Source organism: Corythoichthys intestinalis, chromosome 7, assembly GCF_030265065.1.
Source record: "Corythoichthys intestinalis isolate RoL2023-P3 chromosome 7, ASM3026506v1, whole genome shotgun sequence".
NCBI lineage: Eukaryota > Metazoa > Chordata > Actinopteri > Syngnathiformes > Syngnathidae > Corythoichthys > Corythoichthys intestinalis.
Window position 1 is genome coordinate 38,311,394 of NC_080401.1, and position 18,599 is coordinate 38,329,992.

General features: G+C 39.1%; 2 protein-coding genes across 3 annotated transcripts in view; both read left to right on the forward strand.

Moving 5' to 3' along the window:
- The window catches only part of bend5 (BEN domain containing 5), a 29,607-nt gene extending 11,099 nt beyond the window's left edge, over positions 1–18,508 (forward strand). The window contains exons 5-6 of the mRNA XM_057841340.1: positions 10,639–10,852; positions 10,923–18,508. Coding sequence (XP_057697323.1) covers positions 10,639–10,852; positions 10,923–11,119 — 411 coding nt within the window. The 3' untranslated portion in view covers positions 11,120–18,508. The remainder of the gene's footprint in view (positions 1–10,638; positions 10,853–10,922) is intronic.
- The window catches only part of agbl4 (AGBL carboxypeptidase 4), a 754,546-nt gene that overhangs the window by 561,881 nt on the left and 174,066 nt on the right, over positions 1–18,599 (forward strand). The window lies entirely within an intron of this gene.

Here is an 18,599-nt window from a genome sequence, read left to right on the forward strand (position 1 = left end):
TGTGGTGAATCGTATTGTGAAAGCCACAAAACCCTTTCTTTGAAGAAGAACTCGCTATGCCTGTGACCAAGGATATTTGCCGTCAATTTTTAGGAGAGGCCGCTGATAAGAAAAAGAAAAAAAAGGCCCACATTACACCGGTCCATGGTGAGAAAAAGGTTGGGGACCACTCCTTTAAACAGTGCAATACTGTAACACGTTTGGAACTTTTCTTCGGTATCTGATCGGGACTCTGTATCGACGGGTTCTAAGAATGACTTGGACTTGAGTGCAAAAATATGCGATCGGGACATCCCTACACAAATAAAGATGTGGCTTTAAAAATGAAAAATATCCTTTGCAAAGCGCACTTGCTGACAGTTTTTCCCCCTCAGAGTGAAATTTAACATTACAGAACTGTAGATACTGTAACTGCTCAGTGGCTGTTTTAATAGTTGTTCTGAACTGTTGGTGTTCAGCACCTATGGTAGATTTGACTTCAGAAGTTCAATTAATCGGGCAGTTAAAGTAATTCTAACCTTTTGCCTTCAATTTCTCCATCTCCAGTGGTTCTGTATTTTTGCCAGCTGGTGATCCTCGCAAGTGATTGCACTGGAAAACACTGTAGTTCCCTGTAACAAGCATGAACTTTAGCTCACCTTAGATTAGTCTTTTCCTCTGCCCAGCTCTGGCAGGTAAACAAGGTTGACGAGATTATTATTGTTCCTGCAGGCCCAGACAGCATCATCAGTGTTTATTAGCCAGTTAGGCTTGACTATAATGTGACCAGCATCCTGTCTCTGCTGACAAGGGTTGCAATTGTTACTACAAGCTCTGGGACCTGCAGTCACCTCAGGCGTGAAGAACTTGTAAATGAGAACTCTCCTTACATCGGGGACCCCATATTAATTAATCGTACGAGAGAACTTCAGAGTGACTGACAGGTTAGCCCCAGTGTGATGGTCGGACTAGCCTGAACGAATGAAGTAGGAAGGGGAAATGCAAGGAACTAGAAGGGAGCATGAAAACGATCTTTCCCAACTTGAGGGCAGTAGAACAGATCTGTCCGTTGGCGTACAGGCGTAAAGCACATTAGTTGCACAGGGTAAATCCTTTTGAACCCGAGCCTAAAGACTTTACAGTGATAGGAGAACCGAAAGAAAGCAAGTCAGATATGGCTCCCGCTGCTTCTGCCCACCCAAATGACCAAGGCAGACTGCCTAGCTGGCAATCGGCTTGGGGTGTTTTGGACGCGCTTACGCAACAGCCTGTGGAGAGATACTTGCTAAATTCACGGTGGAAGTAATCCAACCTACAAGCAGCCAGTGGCTTTAGCTTACTTGTTTATCCTTGTCGGCGAAAGTGGTGCTTCTTGGGATTAGCTGTGTGGTTTAAGTAGGAGTCTGTTAAGATGTCTTCTGTTAAGGCTAGCAATGATCCTTGTCGGTTCCCTGGTAGCGGGATTAGATAAAGGCCATTTAGCAATCAGGGCCTGATTTACCAAAATCTCAAATAAGGGGCACTAAGTTATATGGTCAATCACTCTAACAGATTGGGTGCACTCTAAGCAGCAGGTATAAAAGTGGTCAAGACCACCACATTAAGAGGGTTTTACGCTTTAAATAATGTTGATTGGTTTTAACATTGAACATTCGAGAAAGCACCCGAAGTACAAAATAATGTTGGAAGTGATGGAATTGGAGGTTTTACTTGCAGAGCAACGAACACATTACAAAATTTAAGAAAATAAATCAGTCATTCCAAAAAAATGGATTTTGTTTTATTTTAGGACAACATCTTAAAACTACTCGCAGAGGTTCCAGCACCAGACAGTCCTTATTGTGTGTAGTAATGATACAGATGCAAGGAAATTAAGCATTAGTATTAATTTACTATTAAGCGACCAGCTGCAAATGTGTTCAGCAATCACATTGCTGAACAGAGGATCGGTCCCGGGCATTTTGGTTTCTGGCACTTTAAGGGGCCGTTTACATGGTGACTCTCCGAGAATACGAAAAATTTCAAATTTGCATTTGCGTCTGCATTCGAACAATGTTGCAATTCCGCATGAAAACGATATAGTCATCATGCCAGGCCCTAGGGGGCAGTGCAGATTTACAGGGCGACAGAGAACGATGCACTTTGACCCCACCAAGCTCCCTCAGCCCGGGAAAAAAAATATGCCCACCCACTCGAAGCAATGGCATTTTTCTCTTGTTCAAAAAAGGCACAAAAATGGAAACGTTCAACATATTTAATTTAAAAATATTATTAAAACAGTAAATTAAAGCCGACATTCCGCCATATTTGCTGTTTTTAATGTTTAGTAGCACCGCTGCGCACGCCCAATGTGACGTGTACGAGTGCTGACGTTATCGGAGCGGTCTCGCACCGTGGAAGCCTTTGATATGCATGCGGAGGAAGCCCCCCTCAATACCCCGCAATCGGATTCTTCCACTTTGGAGGCAGGATTCAGAATTTTTCGTCTTCGCCGACACCATATGCACGCATAGCGAATCCGCTACTCAGTCATTGCGTCTTTGTGTCGAAGAGTCGCTATGTAAACTGCCCCTAAATAAAAGTTTACGGCCTAACCCTAACCGAGTACCATTCATGAGTGTGTCCTCACCAAAGTCGATAACTATCTCCTTAGTCCGACTGACGTTCAGCAGGGGGTTGTTGTTTTTCCACATGGTCAGAATGTTTACCTCCTTCCTATAGTGAGTGATTGGTGTTGTAGGTTGTCGAGCAGCATTGTATGTCAGCAGGGGACTGTGTACACAGCCTTAGGGGACCAAAGTGCTCAGTGTGATGCTGCTTGAAGTGTTGTTGCCGACATGTACTGCTTGGTGCCTCTGAAGTCCTCACCTATTTGCAATGGCAGGTGCTGAAGCCCCAATTTCTAGAGTCAACAGATAAGTTATGGTTTTATGATGTTGAATGCTGAACAGAAATCTATGCACAGCATTCTGATATACGTACTTTATGATGTGTGTGTGGTTTGAGTGCCCCAGGCCAATGGTCGTTGCAGCAGGATAGAGTAGATTTTAAGGGTGTAATGGTACATGTAATAGTATTGAACCATTTCGGTACGTGGTAGTCTGTTCGGAATGGAGACGTACCGAACGAGTTTCTGACGTAATATAACCCTTACTTTTCGAGGCTGTGAGTCGATCGGGTTACAGTTTCTTTGTGTAGATTATATTTTGACCGTCTTTTCTACTATAATGAGGACCAACACGGCAGGACAGTCCAGAAACGTCAACGGCGCAACAACGTGGCCGCTGCGAGAACGCAGTGAAACGCGGGCATTAGAGTCAGTCAGCCAATGCACACCAGTCGCAGTGCGGCCGCGTGTTAAATGCGTCCCAGAAGCGGCTCAACGCGACGCACGCAAAAAGAACGGCAGAGTTTATTATTTGACGCCAGATGCAGCCCTCCTGCGTCAATACTACTATCTAGGATCGGGTCGGTGTTGTGCCGAAAAATGTCCCCCTTGTGTGAAATGTCCCCCCTGACGGTAGCGCTTATTTATGAGGCTTTATTGAGGTGAAAACGTCAAATGTTTTCATGGACGCATTACAGTAATGGATTTACGACTGTAAAATCAGTTTTAAATAAATAAATTACACAAAATACTAGTAATGTATTTTGGTAACAAATCGTGGACTGGGCCACATAACCATCTTTGAACAGAAATGTATGAGCCTATAGGTTTTCACGACCATATCCCGATGACAATCACACAGATATGACATTTATTAGTTCAAGCAGAGAAAAATAATACATATTCACAGTACAAGATTCATTAGTTCAAGCAGAGTAAAATAATACATATTCACGATACAATATTTATTAGTTCAAGCAGAGTAAAATAATACATATTCACAGTAAAAGAAAGTCGTTTCCGTGTCCATCAACTGGTAAGAAAAAGCTGTTCGTACGAGTGACGTGTGGGCGCTTCCGTCAGGGGGGACATTTCACGCGGGGCGGCTATTTTTCGGCACAATACCGGTAGTCACTCGTGTAATAATACGGTGGATCCGGTCGATTTTCAAACTAATATGCAATCGTAACCTACTTTGAGTCCATCAGATCTCTGGAGTGGTAGATCGGGGCACAGTTGACTTGTCTTTGTTGATTCACGGCTGTCTTCTCTGCTATAATAATAACCAACACGGCCCTGTGTTCAATACAAAGCCTTCCTACCACAGCAAAACAAGTAAGAACTAATATTCACATAGGAACTGAAGTTATACAACATAAAATATACAATATACATGAATACTACATCACATTTGTAAAATATAAACACATAATAAAATAAATAATAGCCCATTTAAATAAAATAAATTTAAATGAGCTAAAACACCTGTAATTAAATAATAAGAATAATACACACAATTAAATTTCTGTGTGGCGCTTTAACTTGAGAAAATCCCCCAATAAAGCTTTTGAAAACCCTTCATAAGAAAAAAAGATGATTCATTTAGGCATTTCATTTATAGAATACATGTTAAAATCTTTGTCATTGGGATTGCTTTTCTCTTTAGCACAGGACTTTTTTTCTTCTTTCTTTTAGAAAGAAAGCGGACCAATACGCGGGGTCTGAAAGGCAAATTGTTGTTGGATTATCTTTTAAATACCCGCTACTTTTTGAGCAGAATTCTAGCTTTGTATAGGCTAATGTTCCCATTGTTAAAAGCACAAAAGTGTGTAATTAACAACTTTGCACATACAGTGATACCTCAGCTCACGAACATAATTGGTTCCCAGAAAGTGTGTGTAAGGCGAAAAGTTCGTCTTCCGAACATTTATTTCCCATAAGAAACCATTAAAATGAGAATAATCCGTTCCCAGGTCCCCATAAAACATAATTTTCTGCTAAATAAGCCTTAAAACTACACAAAAATATAACTTATTTTATGTATAATAAATGTGCTATTGTATTGTAATTAAAGAAATAAACTGTACTGTATAATAAAGTCGTTTTATTTACCTTTGTGATGGTAGTTGATGGCTTGATGGAATGGAGTGGGAGGAGGAGGGAGGGAGGGAGTTACTGTTTGGAAGGAGAGTCACCTTCCATAAGGACTGTAGGTAACTCTTTTTTTGGTCCCATAATAGCAAAAGTACACTCAATATGGTCCAAAATGTCTATCAAACACAATCCACGTCCGCACTCAACGAAAGGGAGGGGACGAACTGGGACGCCGTGAGCGTGCGTCAGCTTCTCGTGGCGCTGTTCGACCGCGTGGTTTGGTTCGTCCGCCGAAAACTACTTCGTCAGCAGAGACAATATGGTCGCGAATTTAATGTTCTTGAGGCGAAAAGTTCATGAGCTTAAGCGTTCGTCAGCAAAGGTTTCACTGTATATATTTTGCATTTTGTTTTTTTACTGTACCGAAAATGAACCGAACCGTGACCTCAAAACCGAGGTGCGTACCGAACCGAGATTTTTGTGTACAGTTACACCCCTAGTAGATTTCCTAAGCACATGTATGATGGTGGCATCTTAAAACCTCATGGGACTACAGCTGGCCTCAGTAAGTGTTTGATGTTACTCTTGCAGTGTTGTGGCACTGGTATATAATCCGTGGTGGTCTTAATGTCCTGTCATGGGCTCTGTGTCTCTCTGCTGTCTTTGAAACCAGAGGTTGTATTGTGTGTAAAGTCCTATTTTGCGTTCATGCTGCTGTGGGACAAGTTGTGTCTCACTGTGGTCAGGCCAGATTCATTCCTGACTCTGGGTTAGGGTTTAGGTTTGAAGGCAGTGTTCGCTTAGAGTCTGATGTGGGGTCGCTTTGTATACTCCAGTGTCAGTAGTGTAGACTAAGTCCAAAATGTCATCACCATTTTATTGGGCTATCAAAAAGCTGGTGCTGTTTTGAGAAGTCTTGAGATCAGCACGATTAAAATCTCTGGTCTGGAGGGTGAAAACTATGTGTGCTTGTTTGTTTTTCACTGACTGCATGGTACAGTTCATTTAGTGTCACATTTCGGTCACTGCTGTTGTTTGTCAGAGGGATGCAAACTGTGACTAGCAAAACTGTTGTTAACTCCGTGGGCAGGTAAAAAGGTGATGGGGCTTTTTCATCTCCATTTTGTTTTCCTCCCATACCAAATCAGCTAAGCCTGTCGCGATATGCAATAAGTCAAATTATTGCACGGTAAATAAGAATGAGGGTGGTAATTTTCCCGGCTGCGATTTATCGCTGCGTGTGTGCGTGCATACATTTGTGCGTGCGTGTGCTGCGTGCACTCGGCACACATACGTGTTGATTGCATATGAGACCCCAGTAGCTTTCACAGATGTTTATTGGCTATCAACACACCATAGAATTCAAGTTCAGACATACAAAATAAGGAAACACTTCTATATTAAACATTGTAAAACATTGTTACATTGAGGCTAATGGAAAAAAGACGATGTACTTTATTTAGCCTGCTATAAAACATTGGCAGTCTTCTCCACAACGCAAATTGGGATAAAAGATGCAGAATTTGCAAGCGATGCAAACAAAAGAAAAAAATCTTACTGACACCACATGCTTGACGAAAGCAATGTACACTTTTTTTTTTTTTTTTTAACTGAGTGTAATGCTTACGGTTAGTGGCTTAGCAAACGTACTTCCGGTGAACATTTCAAAATAAAAGCTCATAATGTACACATTTCTGGAGGCAATCGCATATGCTTCAGTTTCTACACTAAGAATAAATTTAAAATGACACCCATTATGAAAAATCTCACTGGCAATGACAATATGATATAATAAATGATAATAATTTGGCTTCAAATTTGTTGCATGCACACTTTGCAGGACAAGATGACAGTAATTTTGCATCAAATTAACACTTTTAATGGGCTCTAATTGGCAGACACCAAAAATGACATTGGGTTCTCAGCTATTTCATATTCTGCACTTAACTAGCTTTAAAATGACTTATTATACATTGTGTGTAGTTTGTGTTTTATTTAAGAATAATGATTTATTGCATTTGAATAGGTGATTTATTAGGATGTATTGTCACTATATTTGTGGTTGACTAGGTTAAGAAAAAAAAAAAAAATGGGCAAAATATCGTGTATCGGCAATAATTTCTGAGACAATATATCGCCTACTAAAATTTTTTTATCGTGACAGGCCTAAATGCAGCTACTAATTACAGACTATGTAGATTACTTTGCCATTTCTTTTTTTCCCTCCTATTGCCTATGTTTAATTTTTCAATGCCTGAAGGTGGAATATAATACCGTAATATCCCGAATATATAAGGCGCACCCGTGTATAACGCGCACCCCAAATTTACTTGTAAAATCTAGGGAAAATTATTGTACCCGTGTATAACGCGCACCCTAATTTTAGCACCAATAAATAGAATACAAGAAAACAGAGCTCGTGTACAGATGCAGAAATGTCATTTTACTGACTTGTGAAACACAGCACAAGCATAGCACATTGGTAGTTTAAAACATTACCGTAACTGACAATATGTGCGGTAATAATATGATCTAACAACTTCTTCAACTTACCAGAATCCAGGAGAAAACAAAACAGATGTGACTTTTCTTTTAAAGGCTGCTGTATAACTTGCTCGTTTCATCATGATGAATAAATGTTTCCTCCATGGATTGATACGGTAAAATAAAAGTGGTGATTTAGGTCGGAAATCAGAAGAGCGCATCGCTGTTGCAGTGTTTCTCCTAGGATTTTTCGAAGCTGTGGTGGTGGTGGTGGGCCGCGTTGGAGTCGGACAACCCCATCATGTGCCGTGGCAAATTTGTTTCATATCATAACAAATAAGATTTTTTTTCGCAACATTTATTTTTTTTCTAAGAAGCTTAGCCTTTGCAAAGTTTGCATCCTGCCTGCGAACATTTGATTTTACTGGACTAAATAATAAATAAAAAGGGAAATCAGCAATAAATAGTCAATTTTTAGTGAGGCATGCGGCAAGATGGTCCCCCTGTTTCTCAAGTCCGTCTTCACCTACACAGGAATAAGAAAAAATGAGATCTAAAAAATGAAGACACTCAAGCATCTCTAACTTACATTGTACAGTTGACTAAATGTCTTACTCTGTTCAGTGCAGACAAATCTCTCTCACAGTTCACTGTTGAGATGGGCACTGTCAACGCAATGGCCGACAGTTGCCGTCAGCAGCACTCCCCATTTTTCAGTCTGTGATGCCATTTTTCACATCATGACATCTGACCTGGTCCATATTCTGAAACACATTCAATGTTTTACCCATTTGGATTTAAATCAAATATGTCTAATTTACATTAGTCAATCTGACTTCAGTTCAAACTGAAGTCTTTGTTGGAGTTACTTTTCTGATTGTTAGTGCAAATTCATATAATGATTTGTTTCAATGAGATGAAAAATACTTTCAATGTAAATACGCCGTCTGTCTTGTTATTTTTTTGGATAAGGAATATGCCAGGTTATAGACGATAATAATAATGTCTATAGTGTATAGACAACCTTTTTCAACACCAGAATTTAAGGTAAAATAATACAATTATGAATTTATGATTAAAAAATAAAATAGGTACAGGATTCTTAACACTCACCTTGATTTGTGTGGTACAGCCATGACTTGTACTTTGCCAATTCTGTCCATGTTGGGTCCCAGCTAGATTCTCTGTTTGGTATTTTGCTTAGTTGAGAGTTCTCCTACACTGAACTGTGCGCTTTCCTGATCTGCGTCTCCAGCTGTGATCTTGCCTCATTTGAAAACTTTATGTATAGACATTAAAATACACCGCTTGCCATAACCATTTGGTTATTTATACTACTCAGAACGTGAGAGCTAATACCTTCGGAACCGGGGAGTGTGTGCCTCACGTTCTGAAATATTTAATTAGCTTTAGACGCTAATGGAATATTTAGAAACGTGACGGTCTAGATCACCACAAAAATAATGGTCATTTTGTTAATGGACCCTCGTATTCAGGAACTTTTGTGTTTCCAAAATACTGTACTTCGAAATCCTCATCTGAAATTATGAGTGACGTCAGCGCCGAGCAAATGCTCTGCTACTAGGGGACGATTCTGGTCAAAGACAAGCCATAAAGAACTTACATCAATGTCAATATAAAGGTCGTTTTTACAGTATAAGCCAGAGGTAAATTATTTAACTACAAATGCCTTTCTGTGGATTTTTCTCCCCATTTCAATCTCCGTGCAGACGTACTCCAGGCGCAAACCTTCAGTAGGAGAACTGATACGCTTTTCAAAATAAAGCGTGTAAAGGAACAATTTGTATTTGTCGTGCTATTTCAGACGACTTATGGCAAAAAAGTGCGTAAAAATGAGCTTCTTATATTCATTTAGACGTCATGTTGAATAAAACGAATTAATAATTAGAATGAATTTTACAAAAAAAAAGGTGTGGCGGCTTTTATTTTGGTGTGGCACAGCGCCACGATTATTAATATGTAGGGGAAAGCCTGCTGTTGACTAGAATGTAACAATAGGAACTATTGTTATTTGGATTTGAGTTTGCTGAGAGACAGATATAGTTGACGGACACAGAAAGTCTGTGTTGTGTTACGTTTGTTACGGTCCGTGTTGCGGAGCTGCAATAAACGTTGACTCAAATGAGTTCAAGAAGCTAAATTCTTTGCTTTATGAAGAGTGAAAAAAGCAGAATTTAACACAGACGAAATCATTCGACCAATCAGAGTGAAGTATTACCGTGTAACGAGTTGTAACAGAATTCACCGGCGGAACTTATGTTGGCACGTTGTATAGTTCCCGGGTGGAGGTATATTCCGCGGGTTGCATGTGAGACAGACATTGCTACCGTATTTTGTTGCAGCCTAAATGTCAATAAAGCAACGCGGATTATCTCTGTTGTTTGATACTCCACCTCCGACTCCTTCCCTAGCTCGCCACGACCGAATAGGTTTCTTTAACACAACATGGCCGGGTCAATTAAAAAAAAAATCTGTCTTTATACTGTATGTATATATATATATATATATATATATATATTTTTTTTTTTTGTCTCCATCCCTGTATCCGTTTATAATGCGCACCATGATTTTACAAGTTGATTTTGGGGGAAAAAAAGTGCGCTTTATAATCAGGATATTACGCTAACTCTGTTTGCGTGAGATACTACTGTTTTTCATTTTTCTATGTGTGATGTCACGTCTATTTTTAAGGGCTAATACTTTTGGCTATCCTTTGTGAAGGTGGTTTGTGTTGAAATTTTTTAACTACAGATATTCACGGTTTGCAGCAGTGGTCGATCATGCTCTTCCTCCCAAAATATTTCACAAACGCTCAATCAAGCAAAATCTCAATAATGGCTGATTTTACTTCTTTATTCACTTTCTTTTTTTCCTTCACATCATCATGAACAGCGGTTGGAAAATTTAAGGAGATTGTTTTGACAGAGTTAGGAGTACAATATACTGGTAGGATGTTGAAATGTGAAAAGCGAAACGTTTTCAGAAAAATAGCTACTCAAAGTAACATACATACACATGACCCATCTAGGGAAGTTCAATCAGAAGTATTTGTACTTTGCTACAATCCTATTACTAAAATATGAGATGATATAAAGATTATTATTAAATACATTACTGTCTCATTCTTTGACACTCGTGCCAACCAATCTACTTTTCATCCATCCAATATACAGGTACACCTTGGTGGTGGGATCTGGGTGGAGGAGGAGAAGTGGCACCAGTTGCAGCGCACCCAGGGAGACTCCAAGTTCACAAAGAACTTGGCTGTCATGATCTGGGGTACAGAAACCCTCAAAAACCGTAGCGTGACTGGAGTAGCTACCAAAAAGAAAAAGGACGCCCTTCCCAAACCTCCACTCTCACCCAGCAAGTTAAAAATTGTCAGAGGTAAAAGGTTTACCTATTACACAGTATTTGACGCTCTTTGTAAATACTCAACATTTTGTCTCTTCAACAGAGTGTCTGTACGACCGTGTGTCCCAGGAAACAGCTGACAGTGCAGAGATAACACAAAGATTGTCCAAAGTGAACAAATACATTTGTGAGAAGATCATGGATATCAACAAGTCCATTAAGAATGAGGAGCGGCGGGAGTCCAAGCTGCTCATCAGACAAACAGTCAAGATGGAAAACTTTAACTATGACGGCATGTAGAAATCAAGTGTTCTTCTGCACGGCCTCCCCAGCCATCCCGTGGTCAAACAATATGGAGGGGGGTCAATTTAGGCCCTGTTGAGATTTTTATTCACAGTCTCAACGGAACTACTATTCCTTCAACTCATCGGATTGGTTATGATGTGAAATATAAAAGGCCCCTTTTTAAAACCAGCACCTTCCTCGCAGCCCAGTTTTCCCATTATGTTACAGACAGCTTTACCCACTAGCCAGATAGGAACAAGGTGGAAGTTTTTTATTTTTATTTTTTTCTTTGGGATGGGGTGTCGTAACCTTAAGGGATCGGTACAAAGAAATGATTTGCCTTGGTGTGTGTGCATTTAGAGATTGTGAAATTTATTTATTGTTCTGTGTCAGAACATCACTGAGAGTCCTTTAAGCTTTTAAAAAGTAAAAGTTGACTTACCTGGATAAAAATTAGTCACTGTGTGGTGGGAAACGAGCGACTGTTAGAACTGTTTCAGCTTTTTGTGTGATTAAAACCATTGGAGAAGCGAGCATCTGTAGTTGGTACTACACTGGTGCTCGATTTAGTTTGATCAAGTCTTATTCAGTAGCAGACATTGTCGACTGCAACAGACAGACTCTTGCTGCAAGAGATTTTTTTTGGCCGTAGCTTTTAGGTTAGTCACAACGCATTGTGCTCCCCAATATTTAGTAGGATGCACAAAAAAGTACTTCAAACTAAATGACAGATTTCATCAAAATGTCTAAAGTCAAAATAAAGGGGATTAATTAATGGTGCACGAATTTTTGGCCAAAACAAAAGAGCAAATGAGGAATACAAAGCTGAACATCAAAACTGTATTCCAAGTTAGTTTTCTCTCGTTTGACAAATTGTGAGCTCTACGGTTCCTTTCGAGTTGATGATCACCTAAAATGAAGGCAATTTGTTGTACAGTCTTTATGGCCAAATTGTCCTATTTAAATTTTCTGTAGAAGAAAGACACATTAACTAGCATCCCCCTACAGTAGAATCCTTGTGTTATGTTCTTTCGATCCAAACAAACAGTTTGTTCCAAATGAAAAAGGGAAAAAATTGTGGACGGTGATAGTTCCCACTGGCTGGCGTCGTCCAGATACTGTATGTTGCGTCCCGGCTCGAAAGGACGAAGAAAATGTTAGATTTGAAGCTAGGTTTATGTACACCTAGCTTGGCTAAAAAGAATAGCTTTTGTGGAGGTTGGTACCTGCTCCCCTTGCTGCTGTTATAGCAACCTTCTTTATTCAGGGACAAACAATAGGATGGGAGTGGTCAGGAAAGTAACATAGAACATAGAATAGAATACATAGACTACAGTGGGAAGTATTTTCACAAAAAAAAAATAATAATAACAATTTTGCGGACAGCTGTATTAGTACTAAGTAGGAAGATACAATACTTTTAAAAAAGCATTACTTGGATTTTTTTTCCCACAAATGTTTTAGTCAAACCCCAAGTACAGTTTTCCACTTGAAGGGACTTTCCCATGCTTTTCAGTGCTTAGACTCCTTTCAGGGGTCCTTCTAAAGCCATCTTTAATGGATTTTATTTGGTAAAACTGTTTTATTCTAAGGATCCCTAGTAGCAGTATGTACATGTTTATGGATTGTGGTTTCTTTGTACAATTTTCTGAAAAGGCAGACATAGACATATGGTTGAGTACTGGTTAGTTTGACTTTACAATTGCTATCTTAAAGCAACTGAGCACAAGAAATGTGATTTTCCTTTGTGTTGCTGACTCTTAATCAAAATACAGTAAGGACTGTTGAAGTAACTGAGGAGCAGAAAAGGCCTTAAATGGTTTTGGCAATCACCAGGGCGCATCATGCCCTTGGCTTTTTTTTTTTTTGTTGTGAGCTGTGATTGTAGTTGAAGCTGAAGTCTTGGCACTTCACCTGCACTTTGCTCTGAGAATGTAAGAGTTGGCTATAGGTACTGTTACGAGTGCGTGTGGAGTCTAGCCTGAGCAGGTACTCGACTGTGGTGGCCGTCGCTCAGGTAGTCTTGTGGGAGAAATAGTGTGGGTAAAGCTGTCTGAGACATGACTGTTTTTGGTGATTTATTGTGAAGCCCACAATAACCCTATTCTTAAGACATGTCATTGGGGGGAACTAAGTATGGCAACCCTAAGGACATTTAAGCTTGTGCTTTGTTCGTTTTTTTGTGTGTGTTTTGCGTGTTGTTTTGTCCCAAAGTGTTTTAGCGGCTGTTGGCCTGCTGAAAGGAAATCTTGGCGATCGAAATCTCAAGTGTGACCCAACAGAGGAAAAACTGTGAATCTGCTGCAGACTGCCTGTCAAGCCTTTGCTCCTCCTCACACTTGTATATTTGTTGCCATTTAGTTTTTCTCTGTCCATTTTTTTTCTTCTATTCTAAAGTTCAGCTCGGCCTTTTGTGAAGCTACCTTTGCGTTGTAGACATCTTGTCACGTGTTTTTTTTTTTTTTTTTTTTTTTTCCTTGGGGCAGGGGGTGGTATTTTGCAGTTTAGTTGTAAATGTAATGGACAACCATGTAATTATTATGTATGTTTATCTTTTTATATATTCTTTGTTGTTTTCCTTAAGACTTGTTGGCGTTAGAGCGTAATGCAGAGCCCTTAAAAAGAACAAACATCTCCCGAGCCAAAGTGATCAGTGATGCAAAGCCGGAGGTATTATTAGAGAGGCGTTATGTTTCATCGGATGAGAAGCCTCACTCTTAATGTAATCTTGTAAGTTGACAAGGTGACAAATCATTCACATCAAATGCACTTTAACGTCAATTCGTCAGTCTTTGAATGCCTCTTTAAGTAGTTTTCGTTTTTATGTTTAGATTTAAAATTAAGGCCAAACAATCAATTTATTGACTTGATGCACCTTAAAAAGTTTTGATTGTGATTGACGAGGTGTTTTGTCGACACTCTTGACAATGCTGAACAGATAGCTTGATAATTATTGCCCAAAAGATTTGTCACGTTATTAAAACTGGACTTTGTGATAGGATGTTGGTTATGTGAGATCATATGTGATCATGTCTTAGTTTTCCAAATACAGTCAATGTGAGCCAAAGTGTTGATTACAAAACAAAATGCTGGCAATGGTCAGTGTTTGCACATATAAAAAAAAAAAAAAAAAGTTAATTGACTGCTGAGTTGATTTGGACGGTTTATTTACTAACAAAACAGCAGCAGTAAAACAGTCTTTCAGCTTATTCTGTGTGTCGCAAACATGTTCCATCCCCAAAATTATGTTGCATTTGTGAGACCACGGAAACAGAATTGCTTTGTTCTGTGCCCACTATGACTGAGAAATGTGAACAATTCCACCAAAACAAGACACTTGTTGAAATTTGAAGATTTGCCTTTATTGTGCTTTTCATGAGCTTTCCTAAGATATTTGATGATCGCATTGGCGAAGTAACGTTGGGGATTTTTTTCCCCCTCAATGCTTAAGGTAGATTTACTCAGAAAGGCACCCTCAAATACAGTTTAAGAATGCAACCTTTAACTCATTCACTCTCAGCCGTTTTTCACAGGACATCACCTTCTTAAAAGCATCACAGAATATTGTTATATGCTGACGTGAACACTGAACTTACAAAAAGAATCATTCATCATTAAAAAAAAAGGTTTCTGTGCTTTCGTTCTTTAGTTACGAGAAGTTGAACATCACGAACAACATTGTTCATACGCCTATGGTAGTGAATGAGTTAAATGACATTTTCTGAGGTGAGATGTTATATGTAAATAGTAAACAAAAAATATGACGGCATCACATCTTAGTTTGACACTGAGAAGAGTCTGTTTTCAGTGAGATGGCTCAAATTTCAGCTTTTGTTCATCCTTGTACTAATATCCGTACAAAATGCATTTGTACAAATCGTCTGCATAATTGGCCAGGGTATAATTTTAATGTTTTGAGAACAACACAACTGAACAAACAAATGCAGTTTCCTCAATGCATGACTGTAACAGTACGGTATTGGCCCGGATATAAGACTGCCCTGATTATAAGACGACCCCCTCTTTTTCAAGACTCAAGTTTGGAAAAAAGAATTTGAACACCAAATTAATTTTTATACAGAAAATAATTACATTACATCTGAAACAAATGATTATATCAATATATTTGAGAGATAAAGCATGTGTTTGCCTCATTCAAATCTTAATATCTGAACATTTAAATATGTAAACTAAAGTTCAGTCACATTCGTAAATGAATGGCTTCTGGTTTTTGAAATGTAAATAAACCAATCCATTGTGATAAAACAACAAAATTGCAATAACAGCATTAACCATCAAAGTGAAGTCTAACTGTAACTGTAGTCTTGAAACATATCTGAATAAGGAAAATCATTGCAATAAAATAATGCAAACTGGTTAATCTAGTAGCTGAGATCTGTCATGACAGAACATCGCTTCAATGATATCTGGCGTCATCTAGCGTCATGAATGGGTATAATGTCTTGACCGCCAATATAAAACAACACCCTCTTTTTCAATCTTATTTCAGTGGAAAAAAAAAAAAAACGTGTAAAAAACACCGTCTTATATTCGGGCCAATTCGGTATATACAACCCGAGTCTGACAATTATCCTATTGGGCAAGTAAAGTAAAGGCCCTACCCCTATTTGATGCTTCTTTTTAAGGAACTACGCTTTTTGAATGAAAAGATGTGCAGAAGCAACTTTGCGTGAATTTCCATAGTGCCGTCACGTACCATTTCTTTCTTTCTTGTTTGATGCCAAAAGCAGTCTGTGTAAAAACAATTCTTTATGAGCTTTCACCTTTTCAGAGGATGGTGTCCTTCCTAGCTTTTTGATTTGTATACTGAGATGTTTAGTATTTGAAACCAGATTCAGCTTTAACTGGACTCTCAATCAAGCACTGCTGGATAGGCGAGGAAGTTTAACCTCAGCAGCTCTCTGTTTCCTTTTCTGTGCCACTTCCAGTTGCTACACAAAATCGTACTGGTGTTTCAAAAAAATCTGCAAAGATATAGACAATTCTAAGGTCTTGGCTGCACGCCTCTTAGCGTTTTGGCCGCTTGGTGTACATAGGATGGTAATGTTTGGGCCTCACAGACAATGCTGGGAGGAAAGCATTGTTTGCTCTCTATTTTTGATTACGGTAACAGTAACTTTGTATACGATCCACAAACCGGTTCTACTTCATCCAGTTTTTCACCGCCCTACCTCATTGTTACTCCGGTGTTTGTTCGTCAGTGACTCTTTAAAGTCTGCGTGTATAGTCAAAAGAAAATCTATAGTAAAACGCTTTACCTGGTTACTCAACATGTACAGAGTATATAAATATCAATGTATATATCTTCTAAAACACCTCGATTCACGTTCTCATTCTTGGAAAAAGGATGCGTTTCTTGAGCTGCTTCGTTGAGGATGCTGCTGTGCGTCGAGGGGCCGAAGCCGGCCATCTTGTAATCTGCTCTTGGCTACGTAGTGCAGTCGCTCCCGTGCTCGTGTTTTGTGTCTGTGTTGCGTCTGGAGATTTTTACTGGTTGACGGTGCTACCAGCAAACCGTTCTATACGGACCTCAAATGGTGCTGTTTTTCTATGTTTTTAACCCTTACGGAGGATGGGTTTGCGTGATGTCTTCAGGCGTGCGACCACACCGCTAGTCCCTCAACTCTTTGGTGAAAAGCAATCCAAGCCAAAACGCTTTGCAAAATGTTCAATCTTTGCTGTTACTGTGTCGCGTGCGTGCTATCCGCCCAAATACTGTTTTCTGCTTAGTTGTGAGTCTCACAAGTACCTCAGAACCTGTTGATTTTAAAAGTGTGTGTCTGCTTTCAAGGCAAATTTGCTGCCTATGTTTTAAGCGTGTTTGTAATGTTTGGGGAGTTCTGGACCTTTTGTATGTATTGGTATCATCACCGAATTTCAATTTTAAAGAGAATTGATTGCAATGACCGGTTGGTGCCTTGAGGTACGAGTTATGAACGTTGTCACAAAACTATTATAAGTCAAAATCAGTAAGTTTCACCCAAAAAAAAAGGATCTGTAATTTATTTTTTAATGATATGGAATTTTACTTAATTTAAAAGAAAAATCTAAGGTGTAATTGAATCAAATGAAGAAAGAAATGTTTATATGTTCGCTTCAATTTGATGGGTATGGAGCTGCTCCCTCTGATTTCCACATCTTGGCCACCTGGGGGCAGTAATAAAGACAAGGTTATACAGTTGCAGTAATATCAGTTGTTCTTTGCAGACCATAAATAAGACTAATATCACTATTGCTGTACTGTTCTTTTTTTGTTGAGTTTGACAGTAAACTTCGACTGGGAGTGGGAATAATGGTGCCAAGCCTGTCTTTGAAGACTTTCTTTTACACCATTTGTTGTGAAGTCAGTTGAACTCACACAAATGACAGCCCATATCTAGAAATTATTCACGTTAGCGCACTCATATCTCAATGCACCACTGCTTGAAAAAAAAATAAGAGCAAAAAATGTTTGATCAATGTGGCTGTTTGTGGCTTTTTTGTGTTTCCTGTGCACTTTTCCCTGGTTGCTGTGTTTAAAATGTTTCACCAATTTCATTCAACATTTCATTCAACATCTTTTCTTTTAATCATGCAATTGTCAGTATCAATGTAGCAGTTAGTACAATGCTGTCAAACTGTGAACTGAAACTATTATTTCTGGAACTGGTTTAGGTTAAGAATTGGTTTAGTCAAGAAAATTGGCAATTCAGTTTTATTTTGGGAGATTTTCAGATTTTAAGGGTTTTTTTTTTTTTTTTTTTTTTACTTGCATGTGTTTTAACTAGGGATGGGATTTTGGAGTACAGTTTTTTCAGCGGCTGTGGCTCGAATTAACCAGAAACTTAGCGATCGCCCATCCTTGGTTAAAAAAATAATAATAATGTGTTCACTGTTCAGTCATTTTCTTTGCAGCACTTAAGCCATCCACGGGACTGTTTGGTACAATCATAACTATTTTATGATTGTTTCTGTACAATCTTGACGTCACGTCCGAAAGAGACGCTATCGTCATGGTGACTCCCGACTTTTACCGCCATATTCATTGTCAGTAATGAATTGAACTGTGCTGTAAAAGCCTCTTTGGGTTGAAATACATTGCCATGTTCTTCAGGCAAGACAGGGTAATTAATGTACGGTGTTCCAGTCTGTCGATATGATCATGTGAAAGACATTCATGAGTTCATTTACCAATCCCTCAGCCTGCTTTAGCCTTCCAGAGGCAACATTCTATATAGGCAATAGTGTGTATATACAGTATGTCCTCGCTCAACCGGCCACACCTCTGCTATGCTGGCAAGATGCTTAGCATCCTCTTTATTGTGTCTCTTGCTGCATTCAGGAACATGTGTTTAATGTAGAGATAATAAAGCAAAATAAATCCAGACTTTTATTCTATCAGCACTAATCTCGTGTCAGCTTTTTTCTTAATCATGCACCAATTAATTTAACCAATTTACAGCATCATGATGAAAACTGATGTCATATTTCATGT